The following is a 20,273-nucleotide window of genomic DNA, read 5'->3' as shown; positions in this document are numbered from 1 at the left end:
ACTGTAAACCACACAAATGATGGTCGTAAGTCAAAACGTTTCGAGTAAGATTATGCTAGAAAATGTCAGCGCTTGGGTTGGAATCCTGGCGAGAACATTGAACTTGACTATAAAAAATAGGTCCCTTATCATTGAGCTTAAATTAGAATCGACAGCACTCATTGCTATGTGAGAAGATTGCCCCTGTTTCTTAATGGAATGTTCATGGAAAAATTTGCATTTACAAAAAATTTCAAACTTTCCAACGAGTTGCCAGATTGCATCTGTCGAAACTTGGTGTTGCTTAGGCCAGTAACTTACGCAGTTGGATTCGATGGGACTTCTATGGCACTTTTACAATATATTCTTCCACACATTACCCAAATATTTTACAGTTTTTGACTAGAGGCTCATTTTCGGTGCACTCAGGTTATATACAGTAAACTCAGGATATATAGAATTGCAGGGAGTTTTAGCCCATGTCTACTTTGTGTTTTCTATCCAAAGTTTTTGTGAAGATAATGTATAGACAGACGTTTTCGTATATTAATTAAAAACTCTCTTTTATATAAGAAGTAGTCAGGCATCCGATCCGGATGTAGCTATATAAGTGATATACTAGATGTCGTGGAGGATGTTAGAAATAACTTGCAGAATGACGAATTGGACTTGGTTGTTCTCCTCGACCATTCGAAGGTATTCAATACTGTCGATCACACTATGTTGGCGGTAATGTCAAAACATTTGTTTCATTTCTCGTCTTTGTCTGTCGGTTCGTTAATCACGCATATCTCTGTGTACACAATCGGTGGTTCCAAAGCAATTGGTGTCTAGTCCCTTGTCTGTTAATCGAGGGATGCCCCAGGGTTACATGTTGTGTATATTCTAGTTTCTTTATATGGTTGCGACCTGCCAGACCAGCTCGCATTTTGAAAGGCGCACATGTATGCCGCTAATGTACAGGCCCTAAGGAAAGTCTGGAGGACCAAGTTAGGGAGCTGAACCATGACCTGTCTTGGATTTATGTTTGCGCAAATGCTAAGGGTTTGTGCGTTAATCCCCTGAAGTCCAAGTGCATAGATATAAGGAAAAACGTTTTACGTTGCTCTTGTGTCCCTGTTTTTATTGTTGCTTATGAAAGATTGGAGATTGTTGTTTATGCAAAGAATTTGGGGTGACCTTCATTGTCGTGGAAAGACCATATTAATGCTGATGTTGGTCAATGGTATTCAAATCTTCGATCGCTTTGATTAAACGATTTTTTAAATGGACTAATAAGAAACAAGGAACATTTTAAGGAGTGAACTCATTCATTGTTTCATTTTTCTAATTGCATATCTGCAGTATGACGCCCAATGGTCGTTCATTGCAATCGAAAGTTTGAATTTGCTTTACTCACATACTCACACTATCAAAATGAACTTTGACACAAGCAAATAATTCATTATCATAATTTATTTATTAGACTGTTATAATTACAAGAACACTCCCCTTATCATCCCACGGGATTGGCTTTCGATAATTAATCAATGGCATCACCATAGCCATCATAGGCATCAGCTCACTTATTATGATCAGTGTTGATTTACGCTGGTTAACGTTTTAACGAAGTTATGAAAACAAAAAATCTACCAAATTGTCATAAATAATGGACAATTATCATCAGTGATGAACATCTTTATGAGGATCGTTGTGGGGAAGTGGAATGTTAATGGAAGTCATTGATTAAAGTGGCTTATGGCGGTCGTCTGAAAATTCTTCGGCGAATTAACTTCAATTAACAACTACGAAAGAGAGCGCAGCGAAATTAAAGAACACACAAGACCAATCATATGAATAGGAAAGAGTTTTAAACTGCATGCACAGTAAGTACTGCATTTGACGAATCTGAAGCTTCGCAATATTGAAAATTTTGAACATATGCATAATAAGCATACGCGATAAAATTGGGAAATTACGGTAACATTCATTAGGCAGAGTGATGTTTATTCCATTCACCATGGATCGCAAGTGGCTAGTTATTTTTCATGGCTGTTAGAGTCATACAAAAATTCAACCTTCAAAATTTCAGACAAATTGAAAAATAATTGAGCCCACTACAGGTTCAGGAAGTCAAATCGCCAGATTGGTTTATATGGGTGCTACATAAGGCTATATGGATTATATTTGTAACAGTGTTTGGAAGTCAAAACAAAAGGCCACGTTCAAAATTTCGGCCAAATCGGATAGCAGCTTAAGAAGTAAAATCAGGAGATCGGTTTATATGGGTACTATATCTGGTTATGTGCCGATTTGGAATGTGCGGCACAGTTGTTGGAAGTGATACCTCTAGAGGTTCAAGAAGTTAATTCAGGATTATGAACCGACTTGGATCATCCCTTCCCCTAACCCTAATTTTCGAAAATGCCAAACCTCAGAAATGGTGGTGGGATTCCAGCAAAATTTTGTTTGTACTCTTATAGCGACCTTAAAACAAAAATTTGGTATCCAGATTTGGGATGGGTACCTGCGGGATCACCCCACACCCAAACCGAAATTTAAACTGTTCAGCAAAATATGGGACTTAATTGAAAGATAATTTGGAGTAGAAAACAAATTTGGTATTCACTTTTGGGACCAACACTTGGTCCCAAAGAGAGTAGAGCACTGTGGGTCCGGACTTATTTACTGACCACGGCAATTCAGGACTCACATAAAAGGTAATTAAGAGTAGAGCACGAATCCAATATCCATTTTCGGGGCCAAGTATCTGGATGGCTTAAAACCTTTAAATAACAATAAAATTAGCAAATTTTGTCGAAAACAATGAAAATTTTTAAAATTGGGCTAATTGATCAGATGAGCCAAGACATTTAGTGTTGATGCTGTGCTTTAAAATGTACTAAATCAGTCGCGGGTACCGACCTACGGTACTCCTCGGATCGAAAAAATGCTGAAAAAGGACTATGGTACAGACTTTTCCATCACTGACACGCATACATCTTTTAAGTTAAGATGGTATTTGTTAGACGGGGTTCTTCACCTTCACACCGGAAGCGATGCACCTTTCAATGTAATCATTTCACAAAATGGATATTAATAAATTTTTCCTTCCTCAAGTGTCGAGCAAGGAATTGGAGACTACAGATACACGGGTTGTATTTCTTTTGTTCACATATGCAAATTATGCAGTGCAACGTTGCACTGTTAATCTATCCAGTACAACTACAACAACTCTAGTACAAAAAAAAAATAACACACGAGTATAATTTATATGGGATGTTTATTTGTTGAATTAAAATTTTCCTATACAAATGTGTCTCATATATTCCTTTCTAACTACTTCTATTACAACGGGATCCTTGTGGCCTTTGATTTGGTATGACATTTTGGTAGTCCACATGAGTAAATTACTTTTCAAACATTCCCCATTGAGGGTCAATTGAATATGGCACAAATTATAAAAGTCGCAGGACAACAAAGCGGTTTCATTGACCCGAACAGAATACGAACTGTTGTAAACCATGTATAACTGTAAATGACCAACATCAACAATGTGACATTAGTTATATATACCTAATAGTGAGCCAAAGACTATGTTTGTAATTTAAAAACGAAGTAAATCAAGCAAATATTATTGAAATCATACAACAAGATGGACCGTAAACAAGCAGAAGTCAAAAGTGGGCACGTACACATCCACTTACATCGAACCCCTTTTTATCCCCTTCCCCCCTGTCCCCGCAATGCACCCAGAGCAATCAGAAATTCAGTTAGTCTATTGCATACGCATTGCGTGAACGCTGCCATTTTCATTGGCGGTCAAACGCAACAAAAAAACTTAAACGCCAAATTCAGATAGTTGTCATAACAAATGTCCGTCGATCTCGATCGGCTGAGCGCGAGAATAAAAAACCTGTCATAAAAATGCCGATTTTGCCTATTTTCATTGGGATCTTTGTTTGTTTCTACGACTAAATATACGAAATTGAGCCAAACAATAATAAAAATTGTTTTCGTGTATACAAAAACAATATAAATTGTTTTCATTTTCTTTTTTGTATTGGTCAAATTCAATTTCATTTTCACAAAAAAATGCCGCCGTTAACGCCACTCTATCTGCTTATTAAAAAAATTTTTTTGTTATTTTGATTTCTTATAATATTTCGTAATTTTTCACTGATTTCATAAATTTTCTTCTACATTTAAAGAAAAATTCACACGCACGCACATACACTTGGAGGTTTTTACGCGCCGAACAAACGTTAACGTGACAAAATCGCTCGCAAAATCTTTGAGACTAAATGACAACGAAAACAAATGATGCTGCAAGAGCGGCAAAGATCTCAGATCGACAAACCCCAAGAGTAGCACAACATTGAACATATGTATTTACAAATTACGAGTACCACTCTTCTTGTTGGTGCTCTTTGCCGCTTTCCTTATGTTTCTCATACATATTTTTTCTTACTCAATTGCCGAGGCTACTGCTGCTACCACAGCTGTTTCCATTTGACTCAATTTATTTTCATGGATTTTATGTGAGGGGATCTCAACACGCACAGTGTTGCCAAGACAATTTTATATTGTGTCATTTTGACACCTATACAAAACAATACCTAACCATGTTACAGATTACAGCAATCTTTTAAAGGAATATTGTGAATTATAAGTAAAACATATATATAGAGTTATGTTAAAAAAAAATAGATACGGCGGATAGATAAAGGATTCTAAAGCGCGTAAGATAAAAGCAACATTTTTTATTGCATATACACTGTTAACACAATTCCCGTTACGAAATTGTCAAACAATGTTCTGATATTTCGCAAGAAAACTCAAAGAAAAGGTCAAATATTTTATTTTAATTTTAGTTTTTCTACTTTAAACCTAGGGAAATTACTATCAAAAAGTGTCTGAATTGCTTACGGCTTAAAAAACTCTGACGGAAAATGCTGTGAAATGGAAATAAAATTTTAAATAATAATGTTCTTACTTCACTTATTCAAAAAACAGAAATTCTTGAAAGTTTATGAAAAAGAAGGATGCCTATATTGTCAAAATAGATTATTCAACAAAGGTTGATATATTCGAAATATTCAAATATGACATTTTCAGCTGCCTGCAAAAGGAATGGCGCAACATACTTTTATCTGATAACTCAAAATTATTTTTAATAGCCCAAATAGGGAATACTACCATGTAATGAGACCGGCTAAAGCCTCACCCAACTCCAAGTATACCGTATAAATCGTTTGTTTTGGAGAATGTTTCTATACAATAGACTGGGTCCCTTGTATCGTATGACTTCTTGATATCTACAAATTACGTTCAAATTTTATGGAATAGTATCCTTATATTATCCGAAGGCTATAAGCAAGTCAGACAAATTTTTCATGGAACAACTTAGGGAGGTGGTATGGAAAACAATTAAGGATTTTGTAAGTAGCACGAAATTCCTAACTTAGATTTTCTTTTTCGAGGCTTTTTTAGTTTTTAAAGCGCACAATTACTGGCTTAGGTGTATGTCCATAGTGGTATTGGAGCGGATTACTTTGTATGATAAATTCATGCAAGAATTTTGCTCAAATGATGTCCTTTGTTCCACACACACATTATATTGGAAATTTCATCTGCTTTTTCTTTATATGTATACTCATTAATAAAAATTATTTGGCCTCGAGTCAGTTTAAAATAAAAATAGTATTAACAACAAAAGGTCAACTAGTTCACCAACTGCATATTTTTTATTATTATTTATAAGTGAATAACGAACTCAAATTAATGTTGCAACATGACATCATGTATGCATAGTTAAAACACTTTCAAAGATTATTTGTATTTTATGATGCACAATAAAAACAAATAGGGTTTTTATATAACCTATATAACTTGATTTTGGGCGATATCATTATAAGCTTCTGAACCGATTTGGATGGACTTCGGCAGAAGAGTTCATATTTCGGCAAATCTGTTCCAAATTTTTATAACTACGGCTCTGAAAGTTTTGTTATCAGTTATGTTCCATATGCTACAAGCAAAGCAAAAAGTTATGAAGAGACACATGAGGTAAACGAATCATATTTATGTGTTACAAAGCGTATTTAGCTGTAAACAACACATTTTAGATTTAACGCATGAAAGAGAAAATGTACCGTAAATTCACGGCTAACGTTCAACAGTGAAGGGAATCCCATGGCATCCGGTTGTACGTACCGGATTGACCTGATGGATTTCTTTATTGGCAAGGGCTGCCGCCTCTGTGTACAACACACTGCTACAATAACAACAGTGGAGGGAAATATATAACTGCTACTATTAAAGTAGTACTTTCCAATAAAATAGAAATGTATGTTTTATATATTTCATTATTTTTTGGCGTGTAGGATTAAAAATGCATTGATTAAGCTGTGTCGAAAATCAAAAACTTGATACATCCAAATTTAATTGAGATCAAATGAAAAATAAACCGTCTTTGCTCTCAAGAATTACACTCGGGAGATCTATCATGGACCAAAAATCTATATGTATTAAGTTTTAAATCGATAGCTTTATTCTTAAATGCTGTTGTGTAATTTAACAGACATGCATAACTAAACCGGCTTAAAATGACAAAGAATTTAAAAGTTTTATTGGAACGGAAAGACGATGGCAGTTGTTTTTGCCTCTGCAGTGTGCTGTATGAATGTATAGCATTTGATGATTTTCGTATGTAAGAACGATTTATAACTGTATTTTTATCCAAAGAATAACTACCCGAAATGATTTAAGGTAAAATTTCCATAAACGAAGGCTCAATCACGTTGAAATCAAATCCTTAGTGGCAATTAAATGGAAAATTAACGCAAATATCCCACAAAGCATATGAGGTAGTATGTTCCAAATGGCACTCAAATTTTGAAAGGCTCATCGCATCACATCAAAGCAAAGTTATATTGACTGAAAGTTTTGGGTGAGTTGCCAAAAGAAAAACTACACTTGACTAACACTACTTAGATAGCAAGTGCCGTAATATTGTTTTTAGAAATAACAATAGTTTAAAAGTCCCTTCCTGAATGATTCGTACTCTGAGTCTCTTCATTTTGTCCAAATCGGCCCGCTTGTCAATATGTGGAGTTTTTTTGGGGAATATCAAATTTGTATTTTCTTCTTTTCAAAATACTTTTTTGTGAGTTCCTTATTATTCCGGTCGGTCAGCATTGGGAAATAGTACTCCTATTATACTCCCAAAGACCTTTAATTATTGGCCAGAAGGTGAAGGATTTTGGGATGGGATTGACCCCCATGTCTCGTCCTAAAATGTTTATATAAGTTATATATTCTACTACATAAATATCTTGTTTTTCTCCAGTCGGTCATCTCTCTTCCATCTAAGATTCTAATTAGTTCCGGTTCTGTCAAGGTTGGTTTGTTGAAGAAAAATGTTCGCTGGCCTCTTAGTATGGGACATTCGGCAAGAATATGGAAAATTCTCTCTCTCTCTCTCTCTCATATCGCATAATGGACACAAATGGTTCTCAAACAGGTTTAAGCCCCTATTGTGATATTGGTGTTTCCAAAACTGAAAATTCATCGCTTAGCTATCAAACTTGTGGAAGGATTTTGTGTAATATTGTAATGGGAGAAATAAATTTCTTAGATTTGAGGTGCACTGATATTTTTCTAATAATAACGACAAATTAGCCACAGTGCACATTGAGCATTTTTCTCTTTTCAATGAGTAGCACCAATTCTACCCGCATTTTTAAGATAGAAAAGAGAAGGTTTGTTAATAAAGCGATTAGATGAGAGATCAGTCAGAGTGACATAAAAACACAAATAAGGAAAAATATGTTGTTTGCGCTCCAACGAGCGCTCTCAGTAATTTATGCATATTTAGGGTTGCCGTTTTCGGCTTTATCTACCAAATTTGGTCGGCTAGATTGAAAAGTTATAGGATTTGGTCGGATAGGAGGCTAAAGCGATTTTGGTAAATTCTGAAAGTAATAGCAAAAACAAATTTTGAATTGTAATTGAAACTTCTTTTGAATATGAAATTGCATAAGCTAAGTAACATATGTTTATGGTGTTTTTTATTTCTCTAAAAAGAAGTGATGAAATTTCTTAATGTATTTTAGATATACCTCAAAATTCAAAATCTCTCAACCACATAACAACGATCCGGGTAATAAATTTCTATGTATTACTTAAAACAACCCTTTTATAACGCCCTCAGATATAGGAAATTATAACTTTGTTCATTTGTTCGTAAAACCCAAACGGATGATATGTAGACCCACTGTTAAGTACTGTTATCTACTATGTACCCGATGTCCACTAACATCTGAATAGAATGCTTATCTCAAAGTCGGTCTTTAACCTGATATAGCTCCCACATACGATCAGCAATATCAGCCACTTTGGATTGTCAGTTTGTTTTTGACAGATAAAAAGGTTAGTCGTGTTTTGGTATTAATTTTTGTGTAACCAAAAAGCACGTTGCAGTAGTGTTTCGAGGACGGAAAAAACAGAAAAATATTTGAGGGGTATTTTTTGAAGGGAACAAGATAGTTTTAGATGCATAAATAAATACTTTTTGAAAATATTTAAAATTATTTGTTTTGATCAGACCTCGTATACTTTGTTTGGTTTCATATCATTACTTCGATGAGTTACAAACGGAAGGACGATGACAGTATTATTTGAAAGGGGACAAGATAGTTATTGATAAATAAATACTTTTTGAGAATATTTAAATTAACGAATATTTTTTGATCAGACCCAGTCTGCATATAAAGAAAAACCGTGCAAAGATCTTGCCAAATGCAGAGTATATAAGACTCTGGCCAGCCAGTTCCGATATATTTATTGGAACATTTAACTCGCATGAAAGTCTCACACACAGTAAATACGTTCGAATTTTCATATAGCTTCCACATATACCCTGATGAAACAGCCGGTACGTCATCAATACCTTTTGGTATTAGTTTATTCAATGCCAAACGGTACTAAACGGTTAATCATCCATACCATTCAGTATTTTTTTTTTGTATAGAAACGGTTTTAATTCACTTTCAATACCGCATATAAAGGCTCCATCGCACTATATGTTCTTGTCTTATGACATGTTAAATTTTGCTGTTGTTAAAGTTGTACACATAGTGTGATACGAATGAAACTAACATATGAAAATAGCACTGTTTGTTTTTCGATTAGAGCGGTGCTCCATACCTTCTGACAAAAACATAAAGAAATCAGCTGTTGTCAGTTGAATGAAAGCAACCCCAAATTAAATTGTTTTCACAGCTTTAACAATTTTACGCATAAAATAATCAGATTTGCTTACATTTTTAGGTGATGTCATACAAAAATAACATACTAGTGTGATAGCAAAAATGTTTAATCGTATGCAAATGGCAATTTTGACACACATGAAATATCAATGATACATAAAAATTGACATATCTTAAGACAAGAACATGTAGTGCGATAAAGCCTTAAGTGATAACAGCACGTTTGGATCTTAATCTTTCTTTCAGTGTATGCTCGATTCACAGTTACGCGTTATAGTACTCACATTTGTTTTGGTCGGCTGGCGCTAAGTTGGTAGAAGTGTTGAAAAGGTAGAACAAATTTCCTGCATTGGTAACACTGAACCATAGGGTTGTTGAGCATACAACATTTCGGCCAATAAAATAAGCAAAATACACCCTCTGGTATTTCTCTTTCGTCCGTGAAAGTCTAGTATATGGTGGGAGTGCAAGTGAATACGTATGTGTGTCATTTTCAATGTGTCAATGGGTTGTTGGCTGCTACTACTGCCTGATACTGGCTGTTGTTCTGTTCTGACGATGAATCATTTGACATTGACTAAATTTAGAATGCAACAACCATTCACACGCATAGACAGTCAAAGATGGAATTCGTAACAAAAACATGACAAAAACATCGCTTAGGGATGAAGTGGGATAACAAATAGAAAAGACGAGGATTAATGTCTGATAGAACTGCCATCTGTACGATATGGGTGCTGACGTGTAGTTCTTTCTTCCTGTAGAATGTTATTGGTTTAGTATGCAACAATGAGAGATACACTCAGAGATATTTGTTAGTAAGAAAGTCTGAAAATGGGACAGCAGTAATTTTTTGCTAAAAAATCATACATTTTCCGCCGTATTCATAAAGTAAAAAGTTAAAAATGGTCAATCAATTGCATAAATACTTAAAAAAAAGTTTTAATTTATTATTTTTTATCTTATAATTTAAGAGCATATAGTGCCAAATTATTTTCCAACCGCGATTGGTAAACAAAGCATACGTTGAACATATTTTTAATGATATGAATGAAATTGTTATTCAATAGTATAAATTGTGCATTGATCAAGATTATATTGTGTTCCCTTTCACACATGTATAAAGCAAAAAAGGAAGTGAGAATGAGTTAAATATAAATAAAGTAGCATGGATGGACAAAAAAGATATATCAAGGAAAATAAAAAGTGTAGTTCTTTTATCTCTTCATAAAATATAATTTATTTATTTTAATATCAAAGTAAAACAAATGTATTTGAAAACCCTTACGCTGAAATAGTCAAAAGCGGAAAAATTATGATGCGAACAAATAGAATGGACGAATTCCAAACGCAACAAATTGGCGGACATTAACAAAATTATCTTATTTTAATAGTTTATTATCCACATAGAGAGCATATTGAATTGAAAAACGGCACTGAAGATGTTAGATAACGCACACAGAAAAGAATATCACGAAAAAATTTTTTCCATTAAATATGTAATTGAAAATGTTTTCAATTAAAAATTGAATTGAATCAATCATGTTTTTATTGAATTCAGATTTTTTATACGCTACACCACCACTATGGAATCCAGGGTATTATAACTTAGCGCATTTGTTTGTAATACACAGAACACAGAAGGAAGAGGGATAGACCCATTGATAAGTATACCGATCGACTCAGAATCAATTCTGATTCGATCTAGCTATGTCTGTCTGTTTGTCTGTCCGCCTGTCCATGTTAATTTGTGTACAAACTACAGGTCGCAATTTTTGTCGGATCGTCTTCAAAATTGGCAATGACATCATTTTTGGCCAAGAGACAAAGACTATTGAAATTCGAAAAAATCCGTTCAGATTTGGATATAGCTCCCACATATATGTTCGTCTAATTTTCAGAAATATTGCTATAAAGTGATCATTTGTCAACCGATTCACTCGAAATTTTGCAGAAAGGATTTTCTTATGACTCTTAATATAACTTATGTTCGTCCGATTTGAATTGATATTGTAATAATGTGGCCATTTGTTAACCGATTCTATCCAAATTTGGCAGTAGGGATTTTCTCTTGACTCTCGACATAACTGTTTCGGATTTAGACATAGTAAACCCAACAGAAAAACATTTATCTCTCATATTTTACATTTAGATCAATGCTAAAGAAGCCATAATGCCATCAATACGCATATTTTGATCATAAATCGATTAGAATTAAGTCGACAAATTCCAAAATGTACCAAAATTTTGAGCGTCTTTACTTTTTAAAATACGGAAAGTCATAACATAACAGTTAACAAATTATTGAAGAACTTACTGCCTAGACCACTAACATGTTTTTCTTTTTGTCACTCGATTCGTTCACCACTCACTATTTCGTAAATAACAAAATTTGGTCCATTTCCAAGAAACTAGGCAGATGGATATTTTTTCAAGGAAACGGTTCTGACTTTATCCAATTGTACTTTGGCTGTTGTTGTTCTCCTTGTGCCCACCCGAAAAAACAAACATCAAACAAGCACCGTTGTGTATGCTAGAGACGACGTAATCCACATATTTTTATCCTCTTTCGCATAGAACAACAATTTATGGGTAAAAACAGTAACATATCGCTAAAAAAAACAACTGCATATTTCGTATAACGATGACTAAGCACCGAATCCCGAAGCGTCTACTTCAGACGAATTCTAAATGCCAAGTGATTTATATTTTTAGTAGTAATAACTTTTTTCACATCTACCATTTGCTTTGTATACCTTTGAGATGGCAAAATATGTTCGGCGTATCGATTTTCTCTTTTCCGAAATCGACAACTTTTCGACAAATTACGATCGTAAGCCTGGTACTTAAAATTGGTACTTAAGAAACGGAATTAATCTTCGAACAAAAACTCGCTCAATAAAGGATGCGAGAATAGGCCTCTGTTTTTAACCTAGATTTTAATTTTTTTTTCTATGTAGAGAAGCTCAAAACTTGTGTTTGCTAACAAGTCTACCCTCCAATACCGGCGATAAATGTCACACAAAGACATAGCCTTCATATAAACCGATCCCTCGATTTAGCTCCTTGAGCCTTACATGCCTTAATCATAGCCGATTAACTAAATTAAAACTTAACCCGTTTTTAAATTGTCACTTTCTTAACCATTAAAAATTTTTATTTCTGAGCCAACATTTGCAAATAGGAAATATTTCCAATGATTAAAAGAAACTTTCTGTTACATTTCCTTTAATGATCATAGGTATATTCTGAAAGAACAAAATTTCAATAGAATCAAAAAAAAAATGTTTAGGTATGAAACTAAAAAAAAGAGAAACTTTCGTAAGTTACACATAAAGCCTTGTACTGACTTCGATTTTTCGGCCGAACAACTGTCAAAATTCATTATAAAAAAATGGTAACGAATACATTTCATAGAAGTGGTAGTGGTGAGTTCTATAAACAAAATATTGGGTTGCCCAAAAAGTAATTGCGGATTTTTTAAAAGAAAGTAAATGCAAATGGTAACGAAGTAAATGCGAATACATTTCATAGAAGTGGTAGTGGTGAGTTCTATAAACAAAATATTGGGTTGCCCAAAAAGTAATTGCGGATTTTTTAAAAGAAAGTAAATGCATTTTTAATAAAACTTAGAATGAACTTTAATCAAATATACTTTTTTTACACTTTTTTTCTAAAGCAAGCTAAGAGTAACAGGTGATAACTGACAGAAGAAAGAATGCAATTACAGAGTCACAAGCTGTGAAAAATTTGTCAACGCCGACTATATGAAAAATCCGCAATTACTTTTTGGGCAACCCAATAGTAGCGACATGCCGCTGCGCCAATATAAATTTCGCTTCAATTAATTGCAAATGTAATTAAATGCTCACGAAATGAGCACCAATCGATTCTGTTTCAATGATGTTGTCTTTGCTGTGTGTAATTGTTTAACATTTAACATTTAGGCATTTTCGCTGCGAAAGAAGTCAAACGTAGTTTTAGTAAAAAATTCGCTTAAACAAAATTGTTTTCCTCGTCAACCTTTTTTGACACTATTACCAAACTTTTTTGCAAGTAATTTGTGATTCTAGTCCCAATCTACACCACAGATCATACAATTTCTCCGACAGATTATCAAAAATACAGTCATAGTTGAATCCATTCACAATCCAGTTCCAATACTTAGAACAAAACAAAACAACAGTGATGGAACAAAAATACACTGAACACCAACAACACAAGGTGGTCCAGTTTTCCAGTGGAGAGAAAAACAAAATTCACATAAAATACACATTGTGTCGTATTGAAAAGTGTTCGTTCACAAATAAATTTCTTAATAGTTTTGTCGGTGTGCGTTCAACGCCTTTTCCAATACTGCCCACACTGCTGGTGACGCTGTAGCGCTGCCGTCGGCGATGACAACATTGATACAAATAAATTGCGGAATTGTTCAAAATTAAATTCGGAATTCAAGAATTCTTTTTAATGGAAATTCAATAATCGATCGATAGCTCTTCCACCCTTGGGGACAACTAAAAGCGTTCATATTTTGCTTACCGTCACCACAGCTACAAACGGCAAGCATGATGACTCTGTATCGGATGTTTAACGAATCTCTTTGACGTAATTTTGTAAATGAAGCTAACGGCGGCGAAAGTTGCCTTTCAGACGATTGGAAGCAAAGGCTGAATTCCAACTAAAAACTATTTTTTGCCGGACATAGGAGAATGAATGAGAATGCAAATTGTTGTATGCGTTTTTTTACGCTTTGCAATAGCAAACATTTCTAGAGAACGAAGCACGAGAGCATTGTTAATTGCTTTCAAACACAATGAAAATAAAAAAAAATCCAACTCGACTTATCACAGAGCTAATGTTTTGAAGCTTAAATTACGAAAATCATAAAAAATAATGCATCGTAAAATAAAGACGACGAATAACGCAAGACACTCGATGCTAGCTAGCTACATTCATAGAAGCTTGAATGATGTCATATTGGCTTACGGCGATGAGTTCAAAGTTTACATAGGAGGAGGTTAATGGCATATTAGCACTAAAACGGGACTATTGCTAACGTAGTGCGGCAAAATGTGGAATTTTACAACATTCTATTTGCAGACATTTTCCTTTCTGGTGCGATCGCTGTAGTTATATACATTGATTCGTTCGAAGATTTTTCAGACTCGTCTATATCTAACTTCAAAAATCTGGCCTCTTCAATTGTAGCGTTACACAGTAACTCCGCAGATGATTGGTGTCATGGGGACTTGTGTTGCATGCATGGCAAAATGATGTGGATGGTATCGTCTAACCTCGAAGGGTACGAGGGTACCATTCACATTTAATTGGGCCAGTGTAGTTCTTTCTTTCTTTGCCAGGTTTTTTCATCTGCAATGGGTGGCGTGCATCTGCCAGGGACTAAATTCGGTCGGTATGAAGAGGTCACATTGGTTACAGCCTTCTAGTGGTTATTCTGCAAACCTTTTTGTACGCGGCGGTTTTGAGAGGATAGCGAGATGTTGACGAATTAGGTTCTTAAAAATCCAACTATTCAATTCATTATTTTATTTATTAATTAATCAATCTAGCACTACATTGATAGAAGTATGTGTTAAAGGAGTATTACAATCTGTAGCAAATATTTAGCTACTAGCTGGCTACACTCTAAAAATATATACGTATTTAAATATCGTTTTACCTTTCATTGGGGGCCACCGTAATGCAGAGGTAAGTCAGCGGTGGTTATCCCCTCCTAATGCTGGCGACGTTTGTGAGGTACTATGCCATGTTAAAAACTTCTCCCCAAAGAGGTCTCGCACTGCGGCACGCCGTTCGGACTCGGCTATATAAAGGTGGCCCCCTATCTTTGAGCTTAAAATTTGATCGGACAGCACTCAGGCATATGTGAGAAGTTTGCCACTGTTCCTTAGTGGGCTAATTTGCATTTACATACCTTTAATTAGATTCCCATATCGTTCGGTTTAGATTCAATTTGGGGCGACACGAAATGTTTATATCATATTGCTTCAATCGATAAACATGCAGTTTTGGACGGTTTTTGGAGGTGGGGCGGGCATCCGACAATTGGGGTCAAATTGTTATCTCAAGTTCGTAAACTACCCTTAAATGCCTTTCATTTGATGCCCATACTGTCCCAATCGATAAACATGTCCTTTTGGGTGCATTTTGGGTATGCCGTCCTTCACGGTTATTTGACTCCAAAGTTTTCTACCAATTTCGCTTTTTTGAGTTATGACAAGTGTGCAACCAAATTTTCCTTAAATCGGTGTACCCATCTCCGAGATCAGGCGTTTTCGAAAATTGGGGTAAGGGAGAAGACCTGCTCCCCCATTGGATATCAAAAAAATGGGGTACCTTATATCCATCCGGGGGCCAAACTCTACCATCTGTGAAAATGTCCCGCAAATCGGTTCAGCCGATTTTGAGGGTATAGGTTACAAAGCCCTGCACATCACTATTCATTGGTGACTGTTTTTGCTGAACTCGTGAACACTGAACCCACATGATGTTGTATTTTAAGATGACTAAAGAGCGACACGCTAAATATAGAGTGAAACGAACAAGTTGCTGTTGAGTAGATGATCTTGTAAAACAACCACCATTTAGTACTTGGGAGCATTTTTATCTCGAATTCATAGCCGCTACAGTGAGTTGAGAAATTAATCGCTGTATATGAAAGTGTTTTCAAAATATAAACTGATGACACAAATCGTTTGCAAACAATTTTTTTTTTCATATAAAAAAAAATAGGCGTGTGTGTGTTTACCTATGCTTTTGTCAAGTCAACTACGTTGCCTTCGTACGAATTTCGCACTACGAAAGCCGACGACAAGAAAAATAGTACTTTATCTAATGCACATGCATTGTACAACGTGCACTCACTGAAATCCGAATCAATCTCTCTTTTTTCTCAAGGGCCCGTTTTATGCATTCACTCATCTCGTTTCTTGGTGTATCGTTTATCAGTTTTACTCAGTTCTCAATTGTCTAATACAATGTTGTATTTTTAAACAAGGAGTTCAGTTCTTGACATACTCTATGATTGTTAGTGTGCATTGAAAGCAAAAATGAATGATCTTGCGCAGGCCTTTGATAGGTAACATACAAACAAACAAAGCGCAACACTTTCATTTTTATATAATAGTAATTACAACTACACCCAGAGAAATAAGTCTGCTGATATCAGCACACACTATCTGTTGATATTATTTAAAACAAAAAATTAACTTTTGAATGAATCCATATAAAATTTTTGAAATTCTAAACAACAAAGTGAGGCATTTGCTATATTATAAAAAAATTGACGTGAATTTAATTACAGACGTGAATTTTTTGTTTAAAACAATATAATAGTGGTAGTAATTTTTGTGCCGTTATTAAAATTCGTTCAAAAATTATCAAATTGTAAGTAATATGCTGGTAGAATTGAAAGATAAGATGGAATATAAAATTTTTTGAAATATTTATGCCATTTTGAGCTTTTTTTTTACTTTTTATATGAAAACAGCAAAAATATTTTCTGTTTAGCAAAATATTACTGCTGTCTTAATTTAAGCAGACTTTCTGCTGTCACAGCAAACATTTTTGCTGTTTTTACTAACAATTTTCTCTGAGTGTAGGTATCAGAAAGGACACAAGTAAAATTTCAAAATATACAAATTAAAAAGATTGGTATCAAGTACCCCTATAAACATGCTAGGCACTTATTCCCTACAATGTAATAAGCTAGTAAATATGTGGTAGATTGCCCGTGGTGAATTAATATGAAGTTAGTAAATTTTCGGTGAAATGTCAAACAAGGTAATAGTTAAATTGTTTAACTGGTGGTAAAGAGTTTCAAAGTCTTCAAAAACGCGAATTGTATACTACGATAATTTTTTTATTTATTTTTTTTTAATATAATTTCACAATTTCTCGTTTGTTCTGAAACGAGCTTAATGATCGGAGATTTTCGCAATGGAAAAGGAAAGCCAGAGATCACAACACACCAGCCACTATAGGACGCGTTTCGTCTTTGATTAGAATGCTTTTCAACCACATTAGGTGTAGAGGCTTCAATGGTCATACATAGGTAGGTCGTACTTAAATCGAATATACCGCAAAAACGTGTCAACGATGTAAGCACAGCACTAACAAGTTTGACACATTTCACACAAGCGGTTGAACCGCATGTGTTTTGTGGTGATAGACTTATTTTCTATACGACTACCTAGCTTCCATGGTATACACATTAAATCCGTGCTTCTTTTGGAAGTTGTGTTGATGGCATCGAACGCTAGACAAGGGCAACGGCTCTCGTTGTTGCTCCGTGTGTCCAGGTTTGAATCCCAGCTGGGTTCTGCCGAATTTTTTTTTTGTCTGTTAGGACGAAGATCATTTCATTTCACAATTTCTTGTTTGTTTTTCTTTCGAGACAAGCGTTGTGATCGGAGAATTTTCCAATGGAAAAGGATAATACAGTTAAAAGTTATACAGATTGGAAGTTAAACAAGTAAAAAGGCGTTAAGTTCGGTCGGGCCAAACTTTTCCCAAATTTCGGCGACATCGGACAATAAATGCGCCTTTTATGGGCCCAAAAACTCAAATCAAAAGATCGGTCTATATGGCAGCTATATCCAAATCTTGACCGATCTAGACTGAATTGAAGAATGATGTCGAAAGGCCTAACACAACTCACTGTCCCAAATTTCGGCGACATCGGACAATAAATGCTCCTTTTATGGACCCAAAACCGTAACTCGAAAGATCGGTCTTCAGAATTTATTTTTGAGTTTTTAAGTACACTTACGTCTGCAAAATTCAAAAAGTATTAAAAAGATACTTTTGTTCATTTTGTTCTTAAAGTTTTCTCTATCCGTTCTCATATGGCATATTTTTTACTAGTTTTTTTTTTGGTTATATCCCACTGTACGGCGGCTCATGAGTACGTCTATGGAAGTGCTTGATAAGCTATTGAGAATTTCTATTTCAAAATTAAGAACACAAAAGAAACATATCAATCATCTTTTGCCAAGAAATACCTTAAAAGAACTTCCAAGAAATGCATATTCGAAACTGGCATAGTTTTTTGCGCATTGCTTCCCATAAACATATCTCAAACTGCGTGAAACAAACTTCCAGTTTGTGCAAATCAGACTTAACAGCTCCTGTGAATACTTCAAGCCCATAAGTCATGGAGACATAAGCAGCGCGTGTACCAACACATATCTGGTGTGCACTGGAAGAACGACGTAAAGATTACTACCATAGAAATTTGTTAGTAAAATCAGCAAAAATGTTTCCTGAAATAACAGCAGAAATAAATTCTGCTGAACATGGGACAGCAGTAATTTGTTGCTAAAACAGCAAACATTTTCTGTTGTTTTCTAATTAAAAAAAAGTTAAGAAGTGCTCCAATATGTCATAAATATTTCAAAAATTTTCACATTCCATCTTGTTATTCAATTTTACAAGCATATTATTAAAATTTTTTTTCAAGTTTTCAACAATTTACTTATTTTTTGTCGGATTCAAATAACAGCAGACAAAATAACTACTACTATTATATTTATGATTTATAACAAAAAATTAACGCCTAAAATTGGCAATTTTTTTAGTAATATATGGCAAATGCCGCAGTTGTTGTTCGGAAGTTCAAAAACTTTGAATGAATTTGTTCTAAAGTTTGAAATTTTTAATTTGATATCAGCAGACAGTGTTTGCTAATATCAGCAGACTAATTTTTCTGGGTGTATATATCTTTTTTAGGAAAAAGTCAAACATGCGCAGTATGACTGGTGAACTTTAATCGAGAATTAATATGAAAACCAAGGCATCTTATACTGGTGAAAGGAGTCATTGGTTGATTTTGAACCGTGTATAATATTTTGACCATCTATATAATTTTGTTCGGCGTTAAATAACATATAATTGGTCTTTTCGAAATTATTTGTGTTTTATTTTAGTACTATATGGTGCAGTGCAATGACATTTGTATGAAAATGACATCTAGCCAGTACAACAAAGTTATGGATAAGTTACCCTCAGTAGCTGGCCGAAATGTTTGCTAATACAGCAGCCCTATGTTTGCTGAAACAGCCGTAATGTCTGCTTTCCCATCTTCGGCAGACAAAAACTGATGTTTTAGCAAATATTTTTGCTGTTTTGAAACAATAATAAACAAACATAATAAACAATTTGGTTGAATGCAGGATCAAGGATGGAACCTTAGGGGAACTCCATAATGCGTGCTAATCAAACCTGAGCTAGAGCTGGCGATACATAAAATTGGGAAAAAAGCTTATTGCACAAGATATTGTGATCTATACACTCATAGAAATTTGTTAGTAGAAACAGCAAAAATGTTTGCTGTAACAGCAGAAAGTCTACTGAAAATGGGACAGCAGTAATTATTTGCTAAAACAGCAAACATTTGCTGCTGATTTCAAATTTCAAAATGTTAAAAAAATCTCAAAAATGTCATATGTCAATGTTTTACATTTTACATTACTCAATGTCAATGTTTTACATTTTGCAAAATTTTTTTGTCGAATTTAAATAACAGCAGACAAAACAACTACTACTATTATATTAATGCTTTTAAATACAAATTTAACGACTAAAATTGGTAGATTTTTTTATTAACATATAGCAAATGCTTCAATTGTTGTTTAGGAGTTCAATAATTTTGAATGGGTTTATTGAAAAGTTAACAATTTTTAATTTTATATCAGCAGACGGTGTTTGCTGATATCAGCAGACTAATTCTTCTCGGTGTAGTCAAAAGCCTTGCTTAGATAACAACTGCAAGTATACCGGCTTGATCAATAGATCTTCGTATATCATCCGTTAATCTAATCATCAGTGATGTAGTGCTGTGAAACTTGCGAAAGCCTGATTGATGAGAATCAACTAGAGAAAGGCTATCTAAATATGTGATCACATGACTGGTCCTTAGTTAATATCTCAAAGGTTTTGATAAAGCCGGTAATATTGATATAGGAGGATAGTTGCTGCTGCGGTGTGTAGTGGAGCCCTTCTTTATGCCAGGAACAACTCGTG

General features: G+C 34.5%; 1 protein-coding gene across 6 annotated transcripts in view; it reads right to left on the bottom strand.

Moving 5' to 3' along the window:
• The window catches only part of LOC106085290 (leupaxin), a 198,971-nt gene that overhangs the window by 93,729 nt on the left and 84,969 nt on the right, over positions 1 to 20,273 (bottom strand). The window contains exon 1 of one of the 6 annotated variants that reach the window (XM_013249480.2): positions 13,770 to 13,891. The exons of 4 other annotated variants lie outside the window; for them this stretch is intronic. In XM_013249480.2, the coding sequence (XP_013104934.1) occupies positions 13,770 to 13,797 (28 nt within the window). In that variant the 5' untranslated portion in view covers positions 13,798 to 13,891. Of the gene's footprint in view, positions 1 to 4,161; positions 4,221 to 13,769; positions 13,892 to 20,273 lie in introns of those variants that run through there. One more of the 6 variants, XM_013249478.2, reaches the window with a different exon arrangement.

Source organism: Stomoxys calcitrans, chromosome 3 (assembly GCF_963082655.1).
Source record: "Stomoxys calcitrans chromosome 3, idStoCalc2.1, whole genome shotgun sequence".
Taxonomy (NCBI): domain Eukaryota; kingdom Metazoa; phylum Arthropoda; class Insecta; order Diptera; family Muscidae; genus Stomoxys; species Stomoxys calcitrans.
Note: the sequence above shows the minus strand (reverse complement) of the source record. Positions and strands in the feature narration are given on the sequence as shown.